Source organism: Vicugna pacos, chromosome 17, assembly GCF_048564905.1.
Source record: "Vicugna pacos chromosome 17, VicPac4, whole genome shotgun sequence".
In the NCBI taxonomy this organism is placed as follows: Eukaryota; Metazoa; Chordata; class Mammalia; order Artiodactyla; family Camelidae; genus Vicugna; species Vicugna pacos.
In genome coordinates, this window is record NC_133003.1 from 41,465,152 (window position 1) to 41,485,236 (window position 20,085).

Consider the following 20,085-nt stretch of genomic DNA (forward strand, 5'->3'; position numbering starts at 1 on the left):
TATAGCATACTTTAGATGAGAAAAAAATAAAATGCTTACCAGGAATAACTAATTTATCCATTTCCCGCATTTGGAAATCTTATCAAGCCATGAGGTTAAAAGAAAAAGTGTTGGAGTGTGACAAACACCTCTGTCAAAGCATGACAAAGGCCCATAAAAAGTGATAAAAATTCTTTCAGTTGCTAAATTGATAGTCCACTACATGATTTGCTCCATCTTTACTTCATACTTTGTCCATAAATAGAAATAGAGTAACTTCATAGAAAGAAATATTCAATAGCTAGGGAATTAGACCAGAAAGGGTCTGTTTAAGTTTTCAGGTGCTAGAAATAAATGTTCACATAAATAAATGCTCCTCCCTGGAGTGGCAGAGCTCTTTCGAAGCATGATCATTTTTTTTTACCAAGAATTCTATTTTTCCTCTCATTGTAACCTGCTTAAAAAAAGCACAAGAATGCTCACACCCATACACACGTATGCACACAACATTCGTGTCTATGGTTGTATCTCTGGATTTTAGCACTTTGGTAAACCAATTACAGATTTTGATAAAAGTTATCATTTACTTAACTGGATTGATTAATATTTAATTTGTACTACAGCTGAGTAAAATAAGAAAACTTGGGAGTAATTCTGAGGGTGCCTAATATATCGTCTTGGTGTGTTTAATCCAACAGCTGTATTTCTTATTTGTGAAATATTCTTTACAATTGAATATGTTTAACCAATTTACATATTGCAGGAAATAACGTACTGGAGGGAAAACAAACCGAGAGGAGATGGGTTGAAGTTTTGTAGATTAAAACATTTTCATAATACCTTGTCAATTTCTTTATTTAAACCCATGTTATTGTCTTTTTATGAAGGTGAGTTCTATCTAGTGCTTTTGAACCTGCCTGACATCTTTCCATACCATAATTCCCAGCCCGTAACATTACCTTTCTTCCTAGATGGTTTAATAGCAACTCCACATGATTAAAAAAAATATTACAATGCTATTGCTAGATGCAGTGTGCAGTGCTACAATACAATCCAACCCATGACATTTATTTGAAAAAAAAAAACACCTAACATCCTCACTTTCCATTCTACCAACTTTCACTGAACATCTTTGAAGGGTGTAAATTCACAAGGTTCTCACCAATCATACTGAATTGAAAAGACTTCATTAATCCACTCTTTTAAAAACATTTCTTTAGCATTTCTTCTCTCAAAGATTTTAATAGAGTTGATTATATTTGTGGTTTCTATTCTTTACCAAAGAGACTGGGTCAAGGTTTTCTGGGGCTCAGGCATGATTCCCTTCGTGTATTTTCATAAGAGTATTTTCTATCAAACTCTAGTTGAAGGCTATTGTTTCTATGAAAAAAAATTATACAATAAAGAATTCCTATTATAAAATGGTTGTAATGGAGAAGCTATTAAGAAATAATGTGAACTGGTGATAGCGTTTTGTCATGATTTTGTAGCTGTAATCTCATAATGTAGAAGAGAGCATAATCTTTTCCTGCCTGCACCTCGGTAAGCAGAAGCCAGCATTGTGTTTGTAGATACCTGAGTATATAAGATACCATCTAGCTCCCTCTTCCCACTTTTCCCAAATAAGGATCCTGCTTTTATATCTCTAGACCACTGAAGGGAACTAAGCTGGGTTGTGGGGTAGGTATGCAGGTCAGAGGAAATAGAACAAAGAACAACCACTCCCCAAACTGTATCTGGAACTATGAAGTGTGGATGGGGGAGTTTCAGAGCTGCAGAAACTTGAATAGTTAAAAAATTTTTTTAATTGTTTTTCATTTGATCCACAATTAAGATTTATTTTCCCCATGATCTATTGTAGACACAGTGTGCACACTCACACATACAACTGATTAAAAATTCTTACAGCATGCTGAATCATAACATTTTTCTTTTCTATTCTATTCTATTTTATTCTATTCTATTCCATTCCATTCAATCTGTTTTGTCCTACTCACTTTTGCAAATGTAAGCATAAACTATTCTATTAATATCATTACCCATCAATGATTTTCTACCTCTAATTTGATAATCCATGGTCTAGTAGCATCCTTTCTTGATCCCGATGTCTTAGATTATTATTTTTTGAAGAGGGGTAGAACTGCAAGGAATGCAAGGTATTTCTTTCATTTCCTTCACTTAGCAATAATACCAACCTTGGCAATGAAGAAGAAGAACCAACCATATTCAAAATAGAAAGAGTATTTGTGGTCCCAAGATCTACTGATGACAAGAGAGCCATCCCCAAATCAGATGAACTGCTATATCCTCTGTAGTCTTGGGGAGAACAAATAATACTGTGTACTACTTGTAGCTTTGGCAATTAAGGAAACATTTTCTTTTATTCTGAAAAACACTGTTCCCCAGTTCTGTACAGTATGGAGCAACATCACTCATTATACATACTTCACAAACACATGCACAGTCTCAAATGTCAACTCAGAAAAAATAAACATTCACTACCAGGCCCTGTACTAGACGCTACGCATCCACCAAGTCAGTTAGTTCTAAGTGAATATTAAAACTGAATAAAAAACAGTACTCATTTGAATGGTACTGCTTTAGCTAATACTGGCACATGTTAAAAATAATAATCCTCAGGACTAGTGAGGATGAGTTACAGTGGATGCTCTCTCTATATGTTTGGTACCACCATTCTGGAGAACTTTTTGGTGGTATATAAGAGAAGCTATAGTCATGCTGGAAGTCTAAAGAAACTCTGGTAGATTATTTCATTAGTTCTTCCTCTATATAACCATTTAGTAGCAATCTTTCCCCATTCTGAATTCTTAAAACAATTTTTGTATATTATACATTATCTTTACTTGTTTTTAACTGATACCTTCTTCATCCCCAGTCTTTAAACTTATAGAAGACAGTGACTATATGTAACACACATTTCTACCCCTTAGGCATACCTCTCTTACTGTATATACTAGAAAACTTGGTACATTAACATTTGAATGGAAATGCATGCATTCATGCTTCACTGCAAATGATTTTAATTCACAAAATCTTACAGCTGATCAAAAGAAAAAAATTGGTCATTTCAGAACACCATAAGCAGATATTCTATCTCCAACTGGAATATGTATGTCCAATGACAAAATCATTTATTATATGAATATATGAACGTATAGAAGCTAACTGAATAACTGCATCTATGACTAACAATACCCTGCTGTGTTCTCACAGTAGAGGTATTTGCTATCATTTGGGGGCTGTTTCTATCTGGGTAATTTGCAGGAGCTTGGCCACTACACTTCAGCCACACTCTCTGGCCACTGAAAATACAGGTACTATACAGGAGTTGCTTCCCTAAAGCCACATATGAACAGCACTTTTGAAAAGCAACAGTGCTTTATTAGTAGTCTCTTGCATAACTTCTGAGCGCTGAAGCCAAGCCCCATTTCTGGATTTTAATGACTTGCTTGAATGTAACAGCCACCAAAGTCATTCAAAAAAAAAAGTTGAGCTTTTGGTGGGCTGCTTACTAAACAGACCTTTAAGGAAGTTGACTGGGCTCAAAGTTATCTTTGAGAGGGTTTTCAAGAGGGTTTCAAAACATCAGCAATTGCACAGGTCTTACCATTACATGGAATGGCTCTGTTTGCAAAATATCCCCAAATCATGATAAATCATTTATGTGAACCATGAATTTACTTACCAATGTAACCAGCGTGCAATTCTTACTTTAGTCTAAATCTTCTAAGGTTAGGCTGTAACGTTAGGATGTGTCAGGCACCTGTTGACTGCCTGAACTCTTTATCACAGGATTTGAGCTCTACTTAGGACGCTGTGTTCACTTTTCAGACAGAACCTGAACTAGGCTGTCTTTCTAGGACTGTGAAAAGAGATTCTTAAATCATATGAAACATGTATGATGTGACCTATCATATATATTTGGAAACTCTGGTTTGGCCTCATTTGAAAATCCAAATGTACTAGCCATAAAGTGAAATTTCACCTTTAAAAAACCATTAAGTCTAGCAATACTGAGCTTTCTTTCCCCCTGGCAATCCTTCATCTGGGCACCATCATACAGAGAGAGCACATTCTTAGTTTTCCCAGAAGGCAGCCCTACAGGGAGTGACACTGCAGGGCTGTCAGTAAGAACTTCACCCGTAATTATGTACGAAATAACTGTTTGCCAGATAAGTTCCCTCGAATTGACTGATGCCATTCTTCTTCCTGGAAGGCTTTCCCAGTTGATCTTTCAAGACATATGAGTCTCTTTTGATAGTCTAGCCAAAATGAATTCCCACTTTCTCAGCAATTCAGTTTAGGGCATGATTGTACCTCTCCCAAAGCATCTGCATTTCAGTAATTTGTGTGTATGTTTCCTCTTTTTCCTTCAACCTCTGGCCTTTTTTGATTTCCATACAGCACACTGAAAAAGACCTTACACATGATAGCATGATAAGGGTTTGATAAAACATGATCTAAAAAAAACCCTTATTTATGCTGTAGGACAGGAATCATAGAACTATGGCCCATGGGCCAAATTCGACTAACACCTGTTTTTGTATGACCCATGAATCAAAAACATATTATTCCATGACACATGAAAATTATATGAAATTCAAATTTCAGTGTCCATGAATAAAGTTCCATTAGAACACAATCAATCTCACTTGTTAATGTATTGTCCATGGCTGCTTTAGCATCACAATGGCAGAGATGGGTAGTTATGACAGAGACCATATGGGAGGCCAAGCAAAAAACATTTACTATCTGAATACTTTATGGAAAAGTTTGCTGATTGCTGCTTTAGGAAGAAGCATGCCTACTAGCAGAACAATGACTCTGCCTTGTGATGAACAAGATTTTTTCTCTAATACCTTCACCAAGCTTTAGGCAAGTCATTTAGGCTCTCAGAGCCCCTGAGTTCTCTACTGTTATATGGAAATGATACCAACACTATACATACAGTTTTTGATACAAGGATAGGCAAAAAAATTTTAATACAGCAGCAGTGCCATAAATGGCATTATTATTGCATATTTTTGCTTTGCCCTTGTATCAAACTTTTAATTACATGTGACTGAGGACTAGTAATTTATGAGAAGGTAGTCTAATTAATGACTTCATTCATTAGAACCTCATATCCACATGGCATGAAAAATAGGACGGAACTGTCCTTATCTTCATGGTGGTTGTGAACACTGACACCTGTGTTCACTTATCTGGTCTGAGCAAATAATTTCAAGTATTATGTCTAAGACAAAAGGTGCTAATTAATCTGTGGAGGGTGATAACTTCAAATAGCTAAAAAAAAGGGGGGGTCTTCTCTACCGTCCACTCAGCTCTTTACGGAAACAATTCTCCAACAAGTATTTACTCTCCACTCTCTCTTCCAATAATTACTCACCAAAGCAGTATCAATGGAAAACTCAAAATAAGCAGCAAAGAGCTTTCAAAAACCCCATGAAGCAGAAAAAACATGAGATTCTTTTATACCGTCATTAGCTCAATGTTTATTTTCCCTATTCTCCCGTAATAGGAATAATGGCCAGAGCACTGAGGATTCTCAATTTACTCTGCTGTGTAATCAAGCACACACAAAAAGGCATTTGCAGCATTGTGTATGCTGCAGTAAATATTATTTCTTAACTAAAAGATGGATGGTCACCCAGAAACCCATGTGGTACATCATTCAACAGCCAATACTTCATAATTCTCTACACAATTATGCTCTGAATATGACCACTTCTCTATATTTCCAGTACATATGTTCCAGTTTAAACACCATGCACAAGTATGTGTGGGAGTGCACACAAACACACACACACATACTCGTGGGATTAGAACGAAAAACTGTTTTCCTATGGTCTAAAATCATACAAAGTATTTTAAAATCCTACAAAAGACCACTTAGTAGTGAAAAATCTTACCCAGAGACTAAAATTCCAGGAGCCCTGCTACAAAAACCTAAGGCTAATATAAAAACACACAAAAGACACGCAAATTGCCATCTGTCCTAAAAATCCCTGGGTGGCACATCAGATTGGCCCTTAAGTTGTACAGGTTCTCAGAACAAGAGAGTGTATGATGCCACCATGAACAAGGTAGAACAGGGAAACCCTATTCATGAACCAGAATTCAAGTGTCCCTTGAATAGCTGCTGCAACTTGCTAGTGTCAGGTTCATGGGTGACACCAATCAATGTCACAATGGCAGCACCCGATCCCAGAGTTGCCTGGAGGTGTTAAGTCCAGGCAATGGCAGCCTTCACCATCCCTCCGTGGTTGGAATAAACAATGAATAAGTCACCAGAACCATTGAAAATGGCAGCCTACAAATTCCACCCTCTCAGGTCAACAGATACCACAAAGATGTTCATGTTAAAAAAAAAAACTGAGTAGTTATAGATTTAAAGAACATGGATTTGTGAGTCACTACATCATCACACACCATCCCTTAAGTTTTCTTTCTTGACTATCTTCCACAACCAACGATAGATTTTTCCATGACTATTCAATAGGTCCAAGAAAAGAGCTGCTTCTTCCTTGAAACTGTCTCCCAAGGTCACCTGTCACAAGCTGGGTCTCAGGTCTACCTGAATCAGTATGCCTTTTTTTTTTTTACCTGTTTTTTTAGTTAAAAGGAGCAAATTGCCTCCTGTTTAAGTGACAGGTGGGAATATTACCTTTGTCTCCAGCAGTCTTATAAATAAGACAAGTAAACCCAAGTTGTATAAAGAGAGAGTAATAAGTCAAATACCAAGATAAGAGCTTAATTACTCAGCTGCCAAGCAGAAGTTGAAAGAGGAAGCACTTGGATAAATCCAGTGGCCAGGTAGGGGTACAGGTTTTTGTCTTTTTTTTGCTGAGATAAAGTTGGTTGTTTTTCTTCTTTTTAAGCAATAAATGCCAATGATGCAGTATGGCCAAAAAGCAGTGTTCACACTCAAAAGATGCTTTTCACAATGAACACAATGTTGAGTAAACATTCTATTATCAGCGATATTTGAATCTTAACCATCTAACATGGAATTTTATAAGTAGTAGTATCACCATGATGCAAAATTGCACAATTGAATTTCTAATGCAGTGGTGCTTATTTCAGGCTCCAAATATTATGTCATTGATTTGAAAGACAAAAAATATAATAAATAAAATGTTGGATAATTTTCATTTATGTATTTATTTACTGATAGACAAATGAATTCTAACATGTCATCTCTTTGTAGAAGTCATGTGCCTTTTCATTTTCTCCGACACACTTCAAAGAAATTAATATGGAGTTTCTTGTGGGCACTATTAGTTAGGCTTCAGAAGAAAACAAAAGAAAACTGCCAATCACTGGACAACTAATAACCATAGTAAAATACCTTGGCTAAATCTCTCCTTGCCATGGTTAGCAAATAAAAACCCTGAAAGTTGTTCAATAATGTGATACTGCTTTAAAATTAAGGAAAGCCATATCACAACAGAGAAAATGACTATCTTCTCCTAGTTTCTTCAAATTAGACACACAGATACTTATATATGTAATGACGCATACATAATTTGACTATTCCCTATTGCATGTTATTCTCATAAAATAATTTTAAATTTAAAATATCTTTCTCTCAAATAGCATCCAGTGTTGCGTATCTAATCTCAGAGTTCTGTCACTTGTCATTGTCTCAACCTTAAAGGCTGGGTTAATGTTCAAAAAAAGCAACATGCAGAAGTGAATGCAAATTGTACCTGCATGTCTCACTTATGTGGAAGAAAAAGGCACGTGGCACCTTCGGGCTCACTAGCAAAATAAGAAGAGGGAGCCCTGCCACTTCTCAAATTAACATATGCAGCCATTCTCAAGTAAGAGTTTCCCTTTGAAAGTCATATGGATGCTGAAATGGCCCTTGTGAATGGACATTTTCCTATGTCTCAGCTGTGAATTTGCAGAAATGGAGACCAGGGTACGGAATGAGAGAGGCTTGAAACACACAATTCCTTACAGGAAAGCACTTTTCAGTCCTCAAGAGGGAAAGACAAAGCAGATAAACACAGATGCTAGGACTAGAATTTACCAAATACCAAGCCCATTGTACTATGAATGGAAATCTGATCCCTAAGCCACTTGGTTCACCAAGGTAATTTCGAGCCAGTTAATACCAACTGAACCTCACATTTTTTGACTTAGGGGCGGCTTTATCTCACAGGAACCACTTTCCTTGCAGGAGTCTAGCCTCCCTGGGACAATGATTTATGCACATTCACTTGAGGCTATTCACCTGGAGAGCAAGTAGAAGAAGTTGAAAACACATGAAGATGTTCTCAGTACACAACTCCTGTCAGTGCACACCCAGCCTCATACACACCTGTCTCTCAAACATTGGTAAGGATCACAATTGTCCCTTACCTAGCCTCAAGGAGGAACCATCTGGTTCTTTTCTGTAAAAGGATCTACAACCCATCATACTCAGCAAAGTCTCAGTTTAGCTGGAGGCTCCACAGACAGAAATTCAGGCACTCCCTTGGCCAGCAACTCAATAACCGGCTGTGTGACAGTGAGCAAGTCCCAGAAATGCTCTAAACCACCCTGTTCTCATTTATGATGTGAGGAAAGTCTGAAATACATAAGAATATGTACAAAAGCATATGGATGTGCATGTGCATAAAATACAACTCAGTTTTACCAAAGATGACCGTTATCAGTGTATTTTCTTCCTTTCTTACCAAAGATTACTTCCTTCACAATTTGCACTTCCTGTTCACAAGCCTCAGGAGTTTTTCCTCAGACCACATCTGCTTCCCCCTCTCCTTTTCCCTGAAATGCTTCCTCAATGTTCACCATATCCTGCTGGCTTGGAGAACCTTACACATCTCCGCTCTGCCTTCACCTGTCACACCCCGGCCCTGGGTGCAGGTCTACCCACTTGCATTGAACTCTCCACGTTTTATCCTTGAACAGTCTCACTGGGTGGTATCACTCTGAAGACACCTCCCCTTAATCTTGATCTCTTGCTCTGAAACCTACCTCAGCCCCACACACTGAGTTCTAATCCTTTGGTTTCAACAGACTACCGGCTCATACCATCCAGACGCTCTTCAAACACCTCAAAACTCCGTATGCCCCAAACACCAAAATCCCTGCCTCCTTCTATGTTTCTTATTTCTGTTAATTGCCTCATTATCTTCCAACTCAAATTCAGAAGCCTGAAAGTCCCTGTTCACAATCTCCTCTCTCTCACCTGTCACACCCACCATCCTTTCAATCATGGATCTGTCATTTCTCTCATCTCCAGTCTTTCTTTTGGGGGGTAGGGGTAGGTAATTAGATTTTTATTTATTTATTTATTTTTAGAAGAGGTACTGGGGATTGAACCCAGGACCTCGGGCATGCTAAGTATGTGCTCTACCACTGAACTATACCTGCCCCTCTTCTCATCTCCAATCTTACCTTTTTTTACTCCCATTGCCCTAGTTTGAGCATAAGTTATCCCTCACTTGATGTATTACAATAGCCTCCAAGCAGATCTTCTTTCTTTGTTTTTCTTCCTTCCAATCTACCCTACAAACCTCCTATGGGCGTAAAGGTCTTATACAGCAAAACTAAGATGCCAACATTCCTCACTTAACAACCTCTAGACACAACCTTTTTTTCCCCTAGTCTTCTCCCTACAACTTGTCTTCAAGTGCATGACAGGCATATAGTTTAGACCTGTAATTTCCAATGGAACTAAAACTATAGTTTATAACACTGTATTGTACAAGGGAAGTCTGCTAAGAGAGTAGAACTTACATGTTCTCACAAAATAAAGATACACAACACATACATAAGTCTACATTTTCTAGTAATAAAAAAGGAAGATGAAGCAGGTAAAATTAATCTATTCATATATTGTGTATATCCCAATATCAAAATATTATTCTAATATGCAATCAATATAACTATAAATGGAATATTTTCTGTCCTTTCTTATGCCTTTGTAATCCAGTGTATATTTTAAACTTATGACAACTCTTGCCTTGGATTAGCCATGCTTCAAGCGATCAACAGGTACATGTAGCCACCAGACTGGATAGTGCACATCTAGAGAAATACAGGCTGGGTTTGAAACCTGGCTCCACTTAACTGCCTGTGACTTTAAGCAAAGTAATAATCTCTCTGTACCTCAGTTTCCTCATGTAAATTAACATCTAAAGTTATTGGGATAATTATATTAAATAAATTAACACAAATAGATTGCTCAAGCTGGGGTTGACATTATCAAAGCTATTCCATGCATGCCATATATATATAAATATAAATAAAACTAGGAACCAACTCTATGTTACACTTTTCTCTAAATTTGAATGACTGCTCCTGTCTGTTATAGACTGAATGTTTGTGTCCCCCACAAAACTCCTATGTTAAAGCTTCAACCCCCAACATGATGAGAATAAGAGGAAGGGCCTTTGGGAGGTAATTAGGATTAAATGAAATCATGAAGGTGCAGTCCTCGTGTTGGGATTAGAGCCCTTATAAGAAGAGACCAGACAGCTTGCTTTTCCTCTTTTTCCTGCCACATGAGGACACAGCAAGAAGACAGCCATCTGAAAATTATGAAGGGTGTCCCCTCCAGGAACCAAATCAGTCAGCACCTTGACCTTGGACTTTTCAGTCTCCAGAATTATAAGAAATAAATTTCTGTTGTTTAAGCCACCCAGTCAATGGTATTTTGTTATAGCAATCTGAGCAGACTAAAACCTGCTTCTCTTGATTATGTTCTCTTAGATTATGTCCAATTTTAACAAAATGGTTATTTCCATGGGCAGTGGAGTGAGGCTGTTTTAAATACTGCTGTTTGAATTCCCTTATTAACTGTGTGAATTTTAGAAAATTCCTTAACCTGTCAGGACCTCCGGCCCTCATTTATAAAATAGGGGTCACAATAACACAAGGCTCAGAGGACAGAATTCAGGCAAGGCCCTTAGCTCTGTGCTTCGTATAAAGTAAGCACTCACTGCATGTTCACTTTAATTATTATTATTTTAAGACTCGGCTCAAATGTGCTTCTTGCCACAAATATTTTCTATCTTCCTTTCTATAAGATCTCTCTTAGAACTTAATGCCAGTCTTTTCATATTTTTCTTACATAGTATCTTAAATCTTAGCCTTTTTCTTCCTGCCATTGTTTGCACATGCCCTCTTTCCTTCCTAGACAGACAGCTGATTCATCCTGGACTCCTCCATGGCACTTATGGCATACCTCACACAAAGCAGATGCTCTGTAAATGCCTGCTGAATGGCTGCTCAAAAAGAGAACTCTGGTTGCAACATATGAGATGCACTGCAGAGAGGAAGGAAGAGCAGGCAGAGGGAGGAGGAGCAAGGCTGGGGCACAAGTGGAGATAAGAGATACTAAAGACCTGAGCTGCCTATGGAATGGTATTCTGGAAGTGGGAACAGGGATGGGGTGAGAATAGGGGACAATGACGAGGAAGTATAAACCATAACAGTGTAACTACTGCCTTCTCCTTGCTTACAAGAGTATTTGCAAAGTACATATTAGCATGTATTAAATATACGTTGCATGCAAAACACATGTAAAATTTATGTTGATGACTAGCATCAAGGTTCCTTTTGTTGTGGCTTGAATAAATGCATGCATAAATGTGTGTGTGTGTATCTTATACTCAAAAGTTCACCATGAGTCATGAGTTAATACTTAGGAATGCACCCTTACATACCAAGAACCCAGTCCATTTAGCTCTGCTACCACAATTCGTGGGAAGACATAATTGCACAGGGGTACTTAAAAACACTTTTATATGATGAGTGCTTTAAGACCGCTGAACACTTAGGCAATAGTCAATGAAACTGGTTTGAATGAGCACCTTATTTGCAGGAGTCAGTGAACTGATCAACAGATACTTTTGAGACAATAATAGCTATTTTAAGAGCTAAATAAAATTGTGGGTTTTATTTACCTTTATATTTTTGTTGAACTCTAACAGCATTTCCAATACATACTATTTTTTAAGTCCCCCAAAAGCCTTCTTAGTCACCATCAAGCTTAGAAAAATCGAATATGAGGAGATCAAGGTTATAGGAACAAAATACACTAACAATGTTTGCTTTTATCCCCCCCTGAGTTTTACATGCATACTCTGATAAACTGTCAAGATTTAAATGGAATAAATGAAAAGCAATTCAAGATTTAGGGTGTTGCAATTGAGGGAATGATTTGAAATAAGTTTACTGGTAAAAACATGGAGGATGTCAAGATTTATAAGGAGAGATCAGCAACATCTCCATTTCACCAGTATGAATGTTATCAAATCATATCACACTGCACACAAATACCACAGAAAAAATGACAGTCATTTGAGTTTATGGCAACCATTTACTTCAAGTGCCACATCCAATGCCACAAACTCATTTTCTCAGTGATTATAAGGGTGGCAGGATTAAAATCAATTGAAAAATATTCCTCAATTATCTCAGGGAGAACTTGGGAAGTTTATTTTGCTTTCAAAGCTTTCCTTAATCACTATTTGGATGAAAGCCTAACATGGAAAGCTATTCACATTAAGATGACAAAATATAGGACAGAGCCTATAATGGAAGGCACTCGAAGGTGCAGTAGTAGGTTTGGTTCTATTCGCACACAAACTAATGGGTTTAAAACAAGCAGAGTTTATGATTTGCAAATGCAGCCCAAGCAAGTGTTTCTGTTTGTCCATGTTGTCTATCACTAAATCTGCACTGTTAAAGGAAGCCAAGGTTCATGTTTGGTGATCACACATTTTATCCTTAATTATAATACTAAGAATTTTTAAATGATTTTATCAAGGTGATCTAAATCATCTCCTAAAGCTGACCTGTGGTCACGGTTATAATACATTTAGAGATACCTATGAGAGGACACAGCACTTTACTGGCCTGGTAACTTCCCAAAGAGGCAAAGGTAAATTTCATAGGTCACTGAAGCTCTCTGGAATAAGGATGACAAGTCACAGGAGCTACAGGTGGGGTATTTACTGCTTTCGAAGAGTTTAAGCCAGAAGGGGGCCGTGTCAACATGACATCAGGGAGGAGCTGGTGTCTTCTTATTTCTCTGACCTGAACGCACTGAATCAGCTTTTCCCTCAGGCTAGCTTCCCTGATGATTGTAGGCTGGCCACCTACAGCAACCAGGGTTCTGAGATTCCTCATTCAGATATACTAGGAGAAAGGACATTTTCCACAAAGTTTGAACAAAAGTCCTTGAATCAATCAAATCTTAAGGCAAAAAAAAAAAAAAACAAAAAAAACCCTATGAGCTCACTGGCTTAGGCCAATCACTGGGACAAAGGAGATGAATCCACCTGTGGAGCTCTGCCCAGGATCAGCCTCTCTCAGGCCTCATGGCTGCTTCATGGCTGCGGTAAACTGTAGACACTGGAGATACCAACACAATATACACAAAAAGAAAGTTAAGGACAACTAAGAATCATCTTCCCTCTGAGGACTAATCCCCTCCAAAATTAATGGCTACCTACTTTCACAAGTAATTTCTAAGTACTACCAAAATAACAATAGATTCCAATATGTTGATTGTTCACTACAACTTTAAGAAAATAATTTGATAAAATAAGAAAACCTTAGAACTTTTACAGAAGTAGGATATTTTCCATGATGATGTTTTTAACCAGGCTTTGACAACCATTTTAGCTATCCAAAGAAATTAATCTTTCCAAAAGACTTACATTTACATTGCTGGTACCACCAAAAGATTAAAACTAAAACCAAAACAGAATATTCTTCACAAAGTTCAGAATCTCCACTTGCACTGATCGAGAATTTGTCAACATTCATTAAGCAATGATGCCTGAAACATGAACTCATCTGACACAGGAGTCAGGATTTGCTGCTAATACACATTCAGGAAATATTTACAAATTTTCATATGAAATCAAAAAGTTCTCATTAGCTTCCACAATTTGGATCCCCTTTGGGCTATTAAATATTAGAAAACCTCTGCAAAATTATCAGCTTTCTATTTTATAAATATCTAGAGTCATGCTACCCAAGAGAAATATAATCCAAGTCACACATATATTTTAAAAATTCTAGTAACTATGTTAAAAAAGGTTAAAAGAAACAAGCAAAATTAATTTAAACATTTTTACTTGAACAAACGTAACTAAATTCTTATCAGTGCAGCATCTAATCAATATAAAATTACTGAGATATTTAAATAATTTGTTTAAACTCAATATTTTTGGTAACTTCTTTAAAATTCTCTGTGCATTTTACAATTACAGCACATCTCAACTAGGACTAGCTGCATTCCAAACACTCCACAGCCACGTGTGGCTAGTGGCTCCCATATAGGATAGTGAACATCTAAAGTATCGAATGCAGTTAAGCAACGAACTGATAGGTAATTAAGAAGCAAGATGACAATCTCCTTGGATCCCTGATGACTTTTAGCCCATGGCCTATACCTCTGACTTTATTCCAGAAGAGAAACCATTGAAGTGGTAAATACTAGTGACTAGGGAGCTCTACTTTGATTTTAGAGATAAACAGACATTTTGAGACGACTAAATAGACTAGACAAATTACTTAAACTCTTAGAGACAGTTTCCTTGTCTGCAAAATAGAAATGATATATATCTCATTGTATTTTTGTTAATTAGGTGACCTAAGTAAAGCATTTTCATAGTGCCTGGTATACAGTGAATGAGCTACCATTTATTAATATTGCTAGTATTATTAATTTTACTGTTATCATTATTGTTTTCCTCATTTGAGTGTCCCTTCTTTTTCTGGTTTCTTCTCAGAATTCTGGAGGGTTCTTGTCTCTAGCTCTCTATTCTCTACCTAGGTCGGTGGCTCTTAAACTTTTTTCACAGCAGCTCAGTAAGAAATGTATGTAAGATCACGACACAATACACATGTATTGAAAGGACAGCTCATGCGGCCTGGGACATTGTTTTGTTCACTGCTATATCCCAAATGCGCAGAAGTGCCCAGCAGACAATATTTACCAAGCGGGCAGTGCATGCTGATATAGTATACTCTATTCTTATTTTAATTTTAATTCATTTATTCTAATAAAAATGCTGGTTATGATCCACAGAATTGATTTTTTAATCCACTATTTGGTAGTGAACTTCAGTTTGGAAAACTCTCATCCCTTTTTTGTGCTGAGTTTTCATTTCACACACAAGGGTGATGCATACACAAGGTGACACAGAGCCTTGAGGTGATCCTTGACCCTTCCTTCTCTCTCATACCCCACATACATCACACACATTCCATCCACAAATCCTCATGGATCTACCTTCAAAATAATGACCCAAATTTGACCACCATCCCTGCTTGCCCCCTGGAGTCGTCACCATGAGCCCTTGCCTGAGTACTACATTGACTTCTCACAGGTGCCCCTGCCTGCTCACCTGCCCCTTTACAATCAATCCACAACATGATATCCAGTGAGATTCTTGAGGGAAAAACCAATGCTCCTGAAGACATTCAGGGTATAAGCTCTAAATATTTTCAGTGATACACAAGGCCTTCCATTCTTCACTGCAACCAACTCCATCTTATCTCTTGGCTTTCATCTACTACTTCTTTCCTATAATACTTCCCTGTCCAACCATGCTAACTTTTCTGCTGTTTCTAGAAATACTCAGCATGTCACGTATTAAAACCTTGCATGGATTGCCAACTCTGTCTGGAGCTCTCTTCCCTAAATAGCCACAAGATCAACTCATTCGCCTGTAAGTCTTTGCTCAAATGTCACCTTCTCGATGAAGATGAACTGGATGACATCATTTAAAATGGTAACCCCCCACACTCTCATCTTATTCTGTTTTTCCCCTTTTTTTTCCTTCATAACACTATCATTTCTATATCAACTAACTCTAAGTCATTTTCAACCCAACATGATGGAATTTAAATACCATAAAGACACAGGTCCCTGTCCATTTTCTTCATCGGAAACGACGCATGACACATAATAGATGCTTAATAAATATTTTTTAAAGAATGAATGAATCTTAGTTTTTTTTTTGAGGAAAAACAAAATCAAGTTCATCTTAGGAAAAGCTCCCAGCCAAAAATGACTATTTGCCTCTCTGTTGAAGAGAGAACCATTCAGAGACACAACAACAGAAGAGCATGGAGAAAAATGCACAGAATAATGAATAACAAAAACCTTAAACTTGAGAAAACAGAAAACACAAATTATCAAGCATTTACTGCATTTATTGAGTTTACGTCTGTGGCTAAACTCAAAGCAAGTGAATTCAAACAATGTGTTTTTACTTGGCATTTATTTATAGATCTTCCTTATATTATGAACAGATTTTTAACTTTACTTAAAAATGACCCAATATTGGGTAACAGAATATAACATTTACAAGCGGATCTTTTAATCTAAATTTGATATCAATCCAAAAGCAGTACCAACATTCAGTATATGAAGAATTGTATACAATTAATACTCCTTAGCAAATTGACTAGAGCCAAATTCTTTTCCATACTTAACTTGTAAAGATGACCAAATCTCTAAGTAATATCCTACATATAGTTTATCATATATCAATTAATCCAATTCTCCTTTATCAACCCTTACAGCTTTTTCACCAACATATCCAGAAAATCAGGTTGACCTTTACAATTTTTAATAATGTCTTAACATTTTAGAAAAATGGATACTGCTTTTTCCATAAGTCTGTTCATTAATATGTAGAGCATTTCTAATAAATGCTGAAAAACAATCAACACAATTTGCACATAGTGTAAAATTACAACTTAAAATTTTAAACTTTTGAAAAACTAATCTCATTTTCTTTAGCTGCATTTCTACTTTCTGAGTGTTTCTCCCTGTTTCCAATTAATTGGAAAATTTCAGGGTTGTTTCTATGAAAATTGGTATTGTGAATAATAATACTGCTGTAGTATATTCTCTTCATTTTGCTCCTTGTACAACAAAACTCAAATTTAAAATTTTGTAAATGAATAAAATAAACCAAGAAAAACAAATGTATTTTGATATCCATATTGGTCTTTCTACAAGACTATTTAAAAAAAGCAGGCATTTATAAATAATTACTCCTTTTTCCCTCAGTGCTAGGTTAGTAGCAAAGAAAATATTTTAGGAAACAAAACTGAGGCATCACAGGGGAAAACCTGTTTCAAAAAACTTTATTTTAAAAGTTGGAGGTTTTTTTCCAACTGCTTATCGAGTGAGTCTTTCTGTGTTAGATTGTTCCCCAGAAACAAACTTCATCGTGATATTACTGTGATACTCTTTACAGACGTGTAATTTCAAGAGTACTGTCATTAAATAATTTTTCATGTTTTTTAACTTCAAAAAACAGTTGGCGGTTTTAATATCATTTAAATATTTGAAGACTGTTTAAAGTTTGACTTAAGGGCTTAGACGTCTACTCCAATATAAACATGTCTTCAAATAACATATGTTTTACCTGACAGTGTATTTGGCCTTATTCGACACCAATTTCCTCCTCATATAAAGAAAAATGACAGGCCACATTTTTTGTTAATTTTCTTATGTATCATAAATTAGAACTCATGATTATCTAGAACACTGGTCTTCTCAGGAGATGGATGCTGAAATTTTTAGGGGTAAAAGATGATAACTTCTATAATGTACTTTCAAATGGTATAGTCAATCAATCAAAAACAATACATACCCATATGTAAATAGACAGAACAAATGTAGTAAAACTGTACAATAGTTAAATCTAAATGGTGCATATGTGAATATTCATTGTGCTATTCTTTCAACTTTTTAGGTGCCAGAGAATTTTTAAAATAAACAGAAAGAAAACAATAAGATAAAATAAACTATTTCATTTATAAGAATCCTTATCTTACTCTTCCACTCCTCCAGGAAACAGAACAAAATGAACAAAAGGAAATACATCAAATAATTTTTTAGAGTTGCTTTTGTATGATGGATATGCGAGAATTATTCCTTTATCTTTGTTTTGTTCTAAACTTCAAATTTTCAAATTAAAAAAAAATCCTATCTTTACTTTTGGTCCCTTAAATAAATTATTTGCTTAAAGGAAAATAGTATTGTTTTTAAGATTAGATACGAAAATATCAACATTCTTTAAAATTTATATTTTCCATTTACACTAAGGATTACAACATTTAGCCATTTTGGAAAAAAGTCACAGATTAACATTCTTAAATTCTGATTAATTGTTATATTCATAATACTACAGAAGTTCTGTAATATTAAGTTCCATTATATTTGCTATGAAAATAAAATGGCTTGCAAAAATTTAGGAGTGAAATGAGAATCCAATTAGCAGAAGAGAACACTAGAATTTTCTTTCTGGGAAAAAATTGTCTCTGCTACTGGTAGAGTATAACTTCAACATTTAAAAATTACTTAACATATGACTCAAGTATAGTTCTAACCTCAACTTAGAAAATACAGCCTATTGTTACCTCCTAGGCAGCCAATGAATGAAAGCAGGATCAGCTGTTTCCATGACAACATCATCTTTAATTGCCAAAAGCAAGAGTAACTCTTGTCCAGTCTCTGATGAATAGACTGCTTTGTCTTCAGGTAAATCCTTTAATCTGTAAAATATATTTACAAAGAAGTCAGACTTGAAAAAACAAACTGCTTTAAAAAGTAGATTGTGTTCTTTTCATAAACTACCATTCACAGCCACTCAAAACCCTCAAAGTGAATATTTTTGATGCAAAAAGGATGTATGAAATGTACACACTTTAAAAAATGCTTTATGTAACTAATATGCAGGTGGAAGCAACTTCACAAAATCAGAAATGTTGAACAATACTAAAATACTCAATATTAGTATATTAAATAATGAAGTACTGCTAGATAGTAATTACAACAAATAAAACATTACCCTGAAATTCTAACTTTTCTCATTTCCTCTCATGATAACATTTTAATAAAACTAAAAGGGTCAAATCAGCAGGTATCTTGAAGCATCGCTTTTCATAGTCTCTGAATCCCTCATAAGGCATATAAACAATAAACAGCATTATCAATGTTCATCTTAAACCTATTTTTTCAGAGACAAATTGCAGAAAGCATCCAATTACATATGCTGCATCAAACAGATAAAAAATGCTAATGATGAAACTGTGCAGTCTGAGAATCTTGCAAATGAAACTATTTTGTTTTTTGCTTTCTTGAGTTTTCATCGACTTGAATGAGTAAATAATTGTGTGAATATTCTGTGTCATTTTCAGTGGCCATTTGAAACTAGTTAAACTGTAAGGTTAGTAATCAAAGTAGGCTAGATGCACACACCTAAAATCATAGAATCTTTTTTTGATTGCTGGTTCCACACAGGGGATTAACGACTTTACCATCAGCCATTTTGGCAGAGAAGGTGTCAGTCAGCAGCTGCTGTGGACTAGGCTGTCTTACCTGTCCTTGAGCAAAGGAAAGAAATCTCAGTGGTTCTCAGCTATGGGGTCCTGTCATGTGATGTGAGGTATTAAATTAGAATTAAGTGTGTCCCACATAATAATAATTTCAAGAGTGAAAATGCAACATCTTGCAAACTAAGTACCTAATATATTAAATCAGTTATTCTTACAGTAATGTTGTTCCTGTTCACTTGCAATATAATATGTTTTTGTCAAGGGGAGGAGTAAGAGATGGAATTGCAGCAGAATTCCAGGATTTAGGCATAACTTGGACTTGGTCGATGGGAATCTGGAACAGGTGGAAATACAATTGAGAACTACTCCTCTAAGAACTGCAGCTTAGCAACTTGCACCACCAAGGGGTCTGCGACCATTTCTCACTAGCCACATTACTACAAATTGCATGTGTCTTAGTTTGGGTTCCCCTTAATGCAAATACAGCAAAATGAATTCAAGTGAAAGCAGGTTATTTGAGAGATGAACAAACAAAACAAAACACAGGGTGTGGGGAGGTGAGAGGGAGAAAGGAAGGCAGCCAATAAAGGGTAAGATATAAATCCATCAACCCCTGTGTGTACGCAGAACTTACTCCTGCTGGGAAAACCCTGGAAGTCCAGTCTGTGTGGCAGGTATGCCTCAGGGTGATCCTTGAGTTATCCTTGAGTTGTCTGCTTACCCTTACCAAGAGGTAAGGGAGCTGGAGTA

General features: G+C 36.3%; 1 protein-coding gene across 3 annotated transcripts in view; it reads right to left on the minus strand.

Annotated features, from left to right (window-relative positions):
- Nucleotides 1–20,085, minus strand: part of CNTN3 (contactin 3) — a 299,279-nt gene that overhangs the window by 205,907 nt on the left and 73,287 nt on the right. For all 3 annotated transcript variants that reach the window (XM_072941732.1, XM_072941733.1, XM_072941731.1), the window contains exon 2: nucleotides 18,418–18,552. In XM_072941732.1, coding sequence (XP_072797833.1) covers nucleotides 18,418–18,472 — 55 coding nt within the window. In that variant the 5' untranslated portion in view covers nucleotides 18,473–18,552. The remainder of the gene's footprint in view (nucleotides 1–18,417; nucleotides 18,553–20,085) is intronic.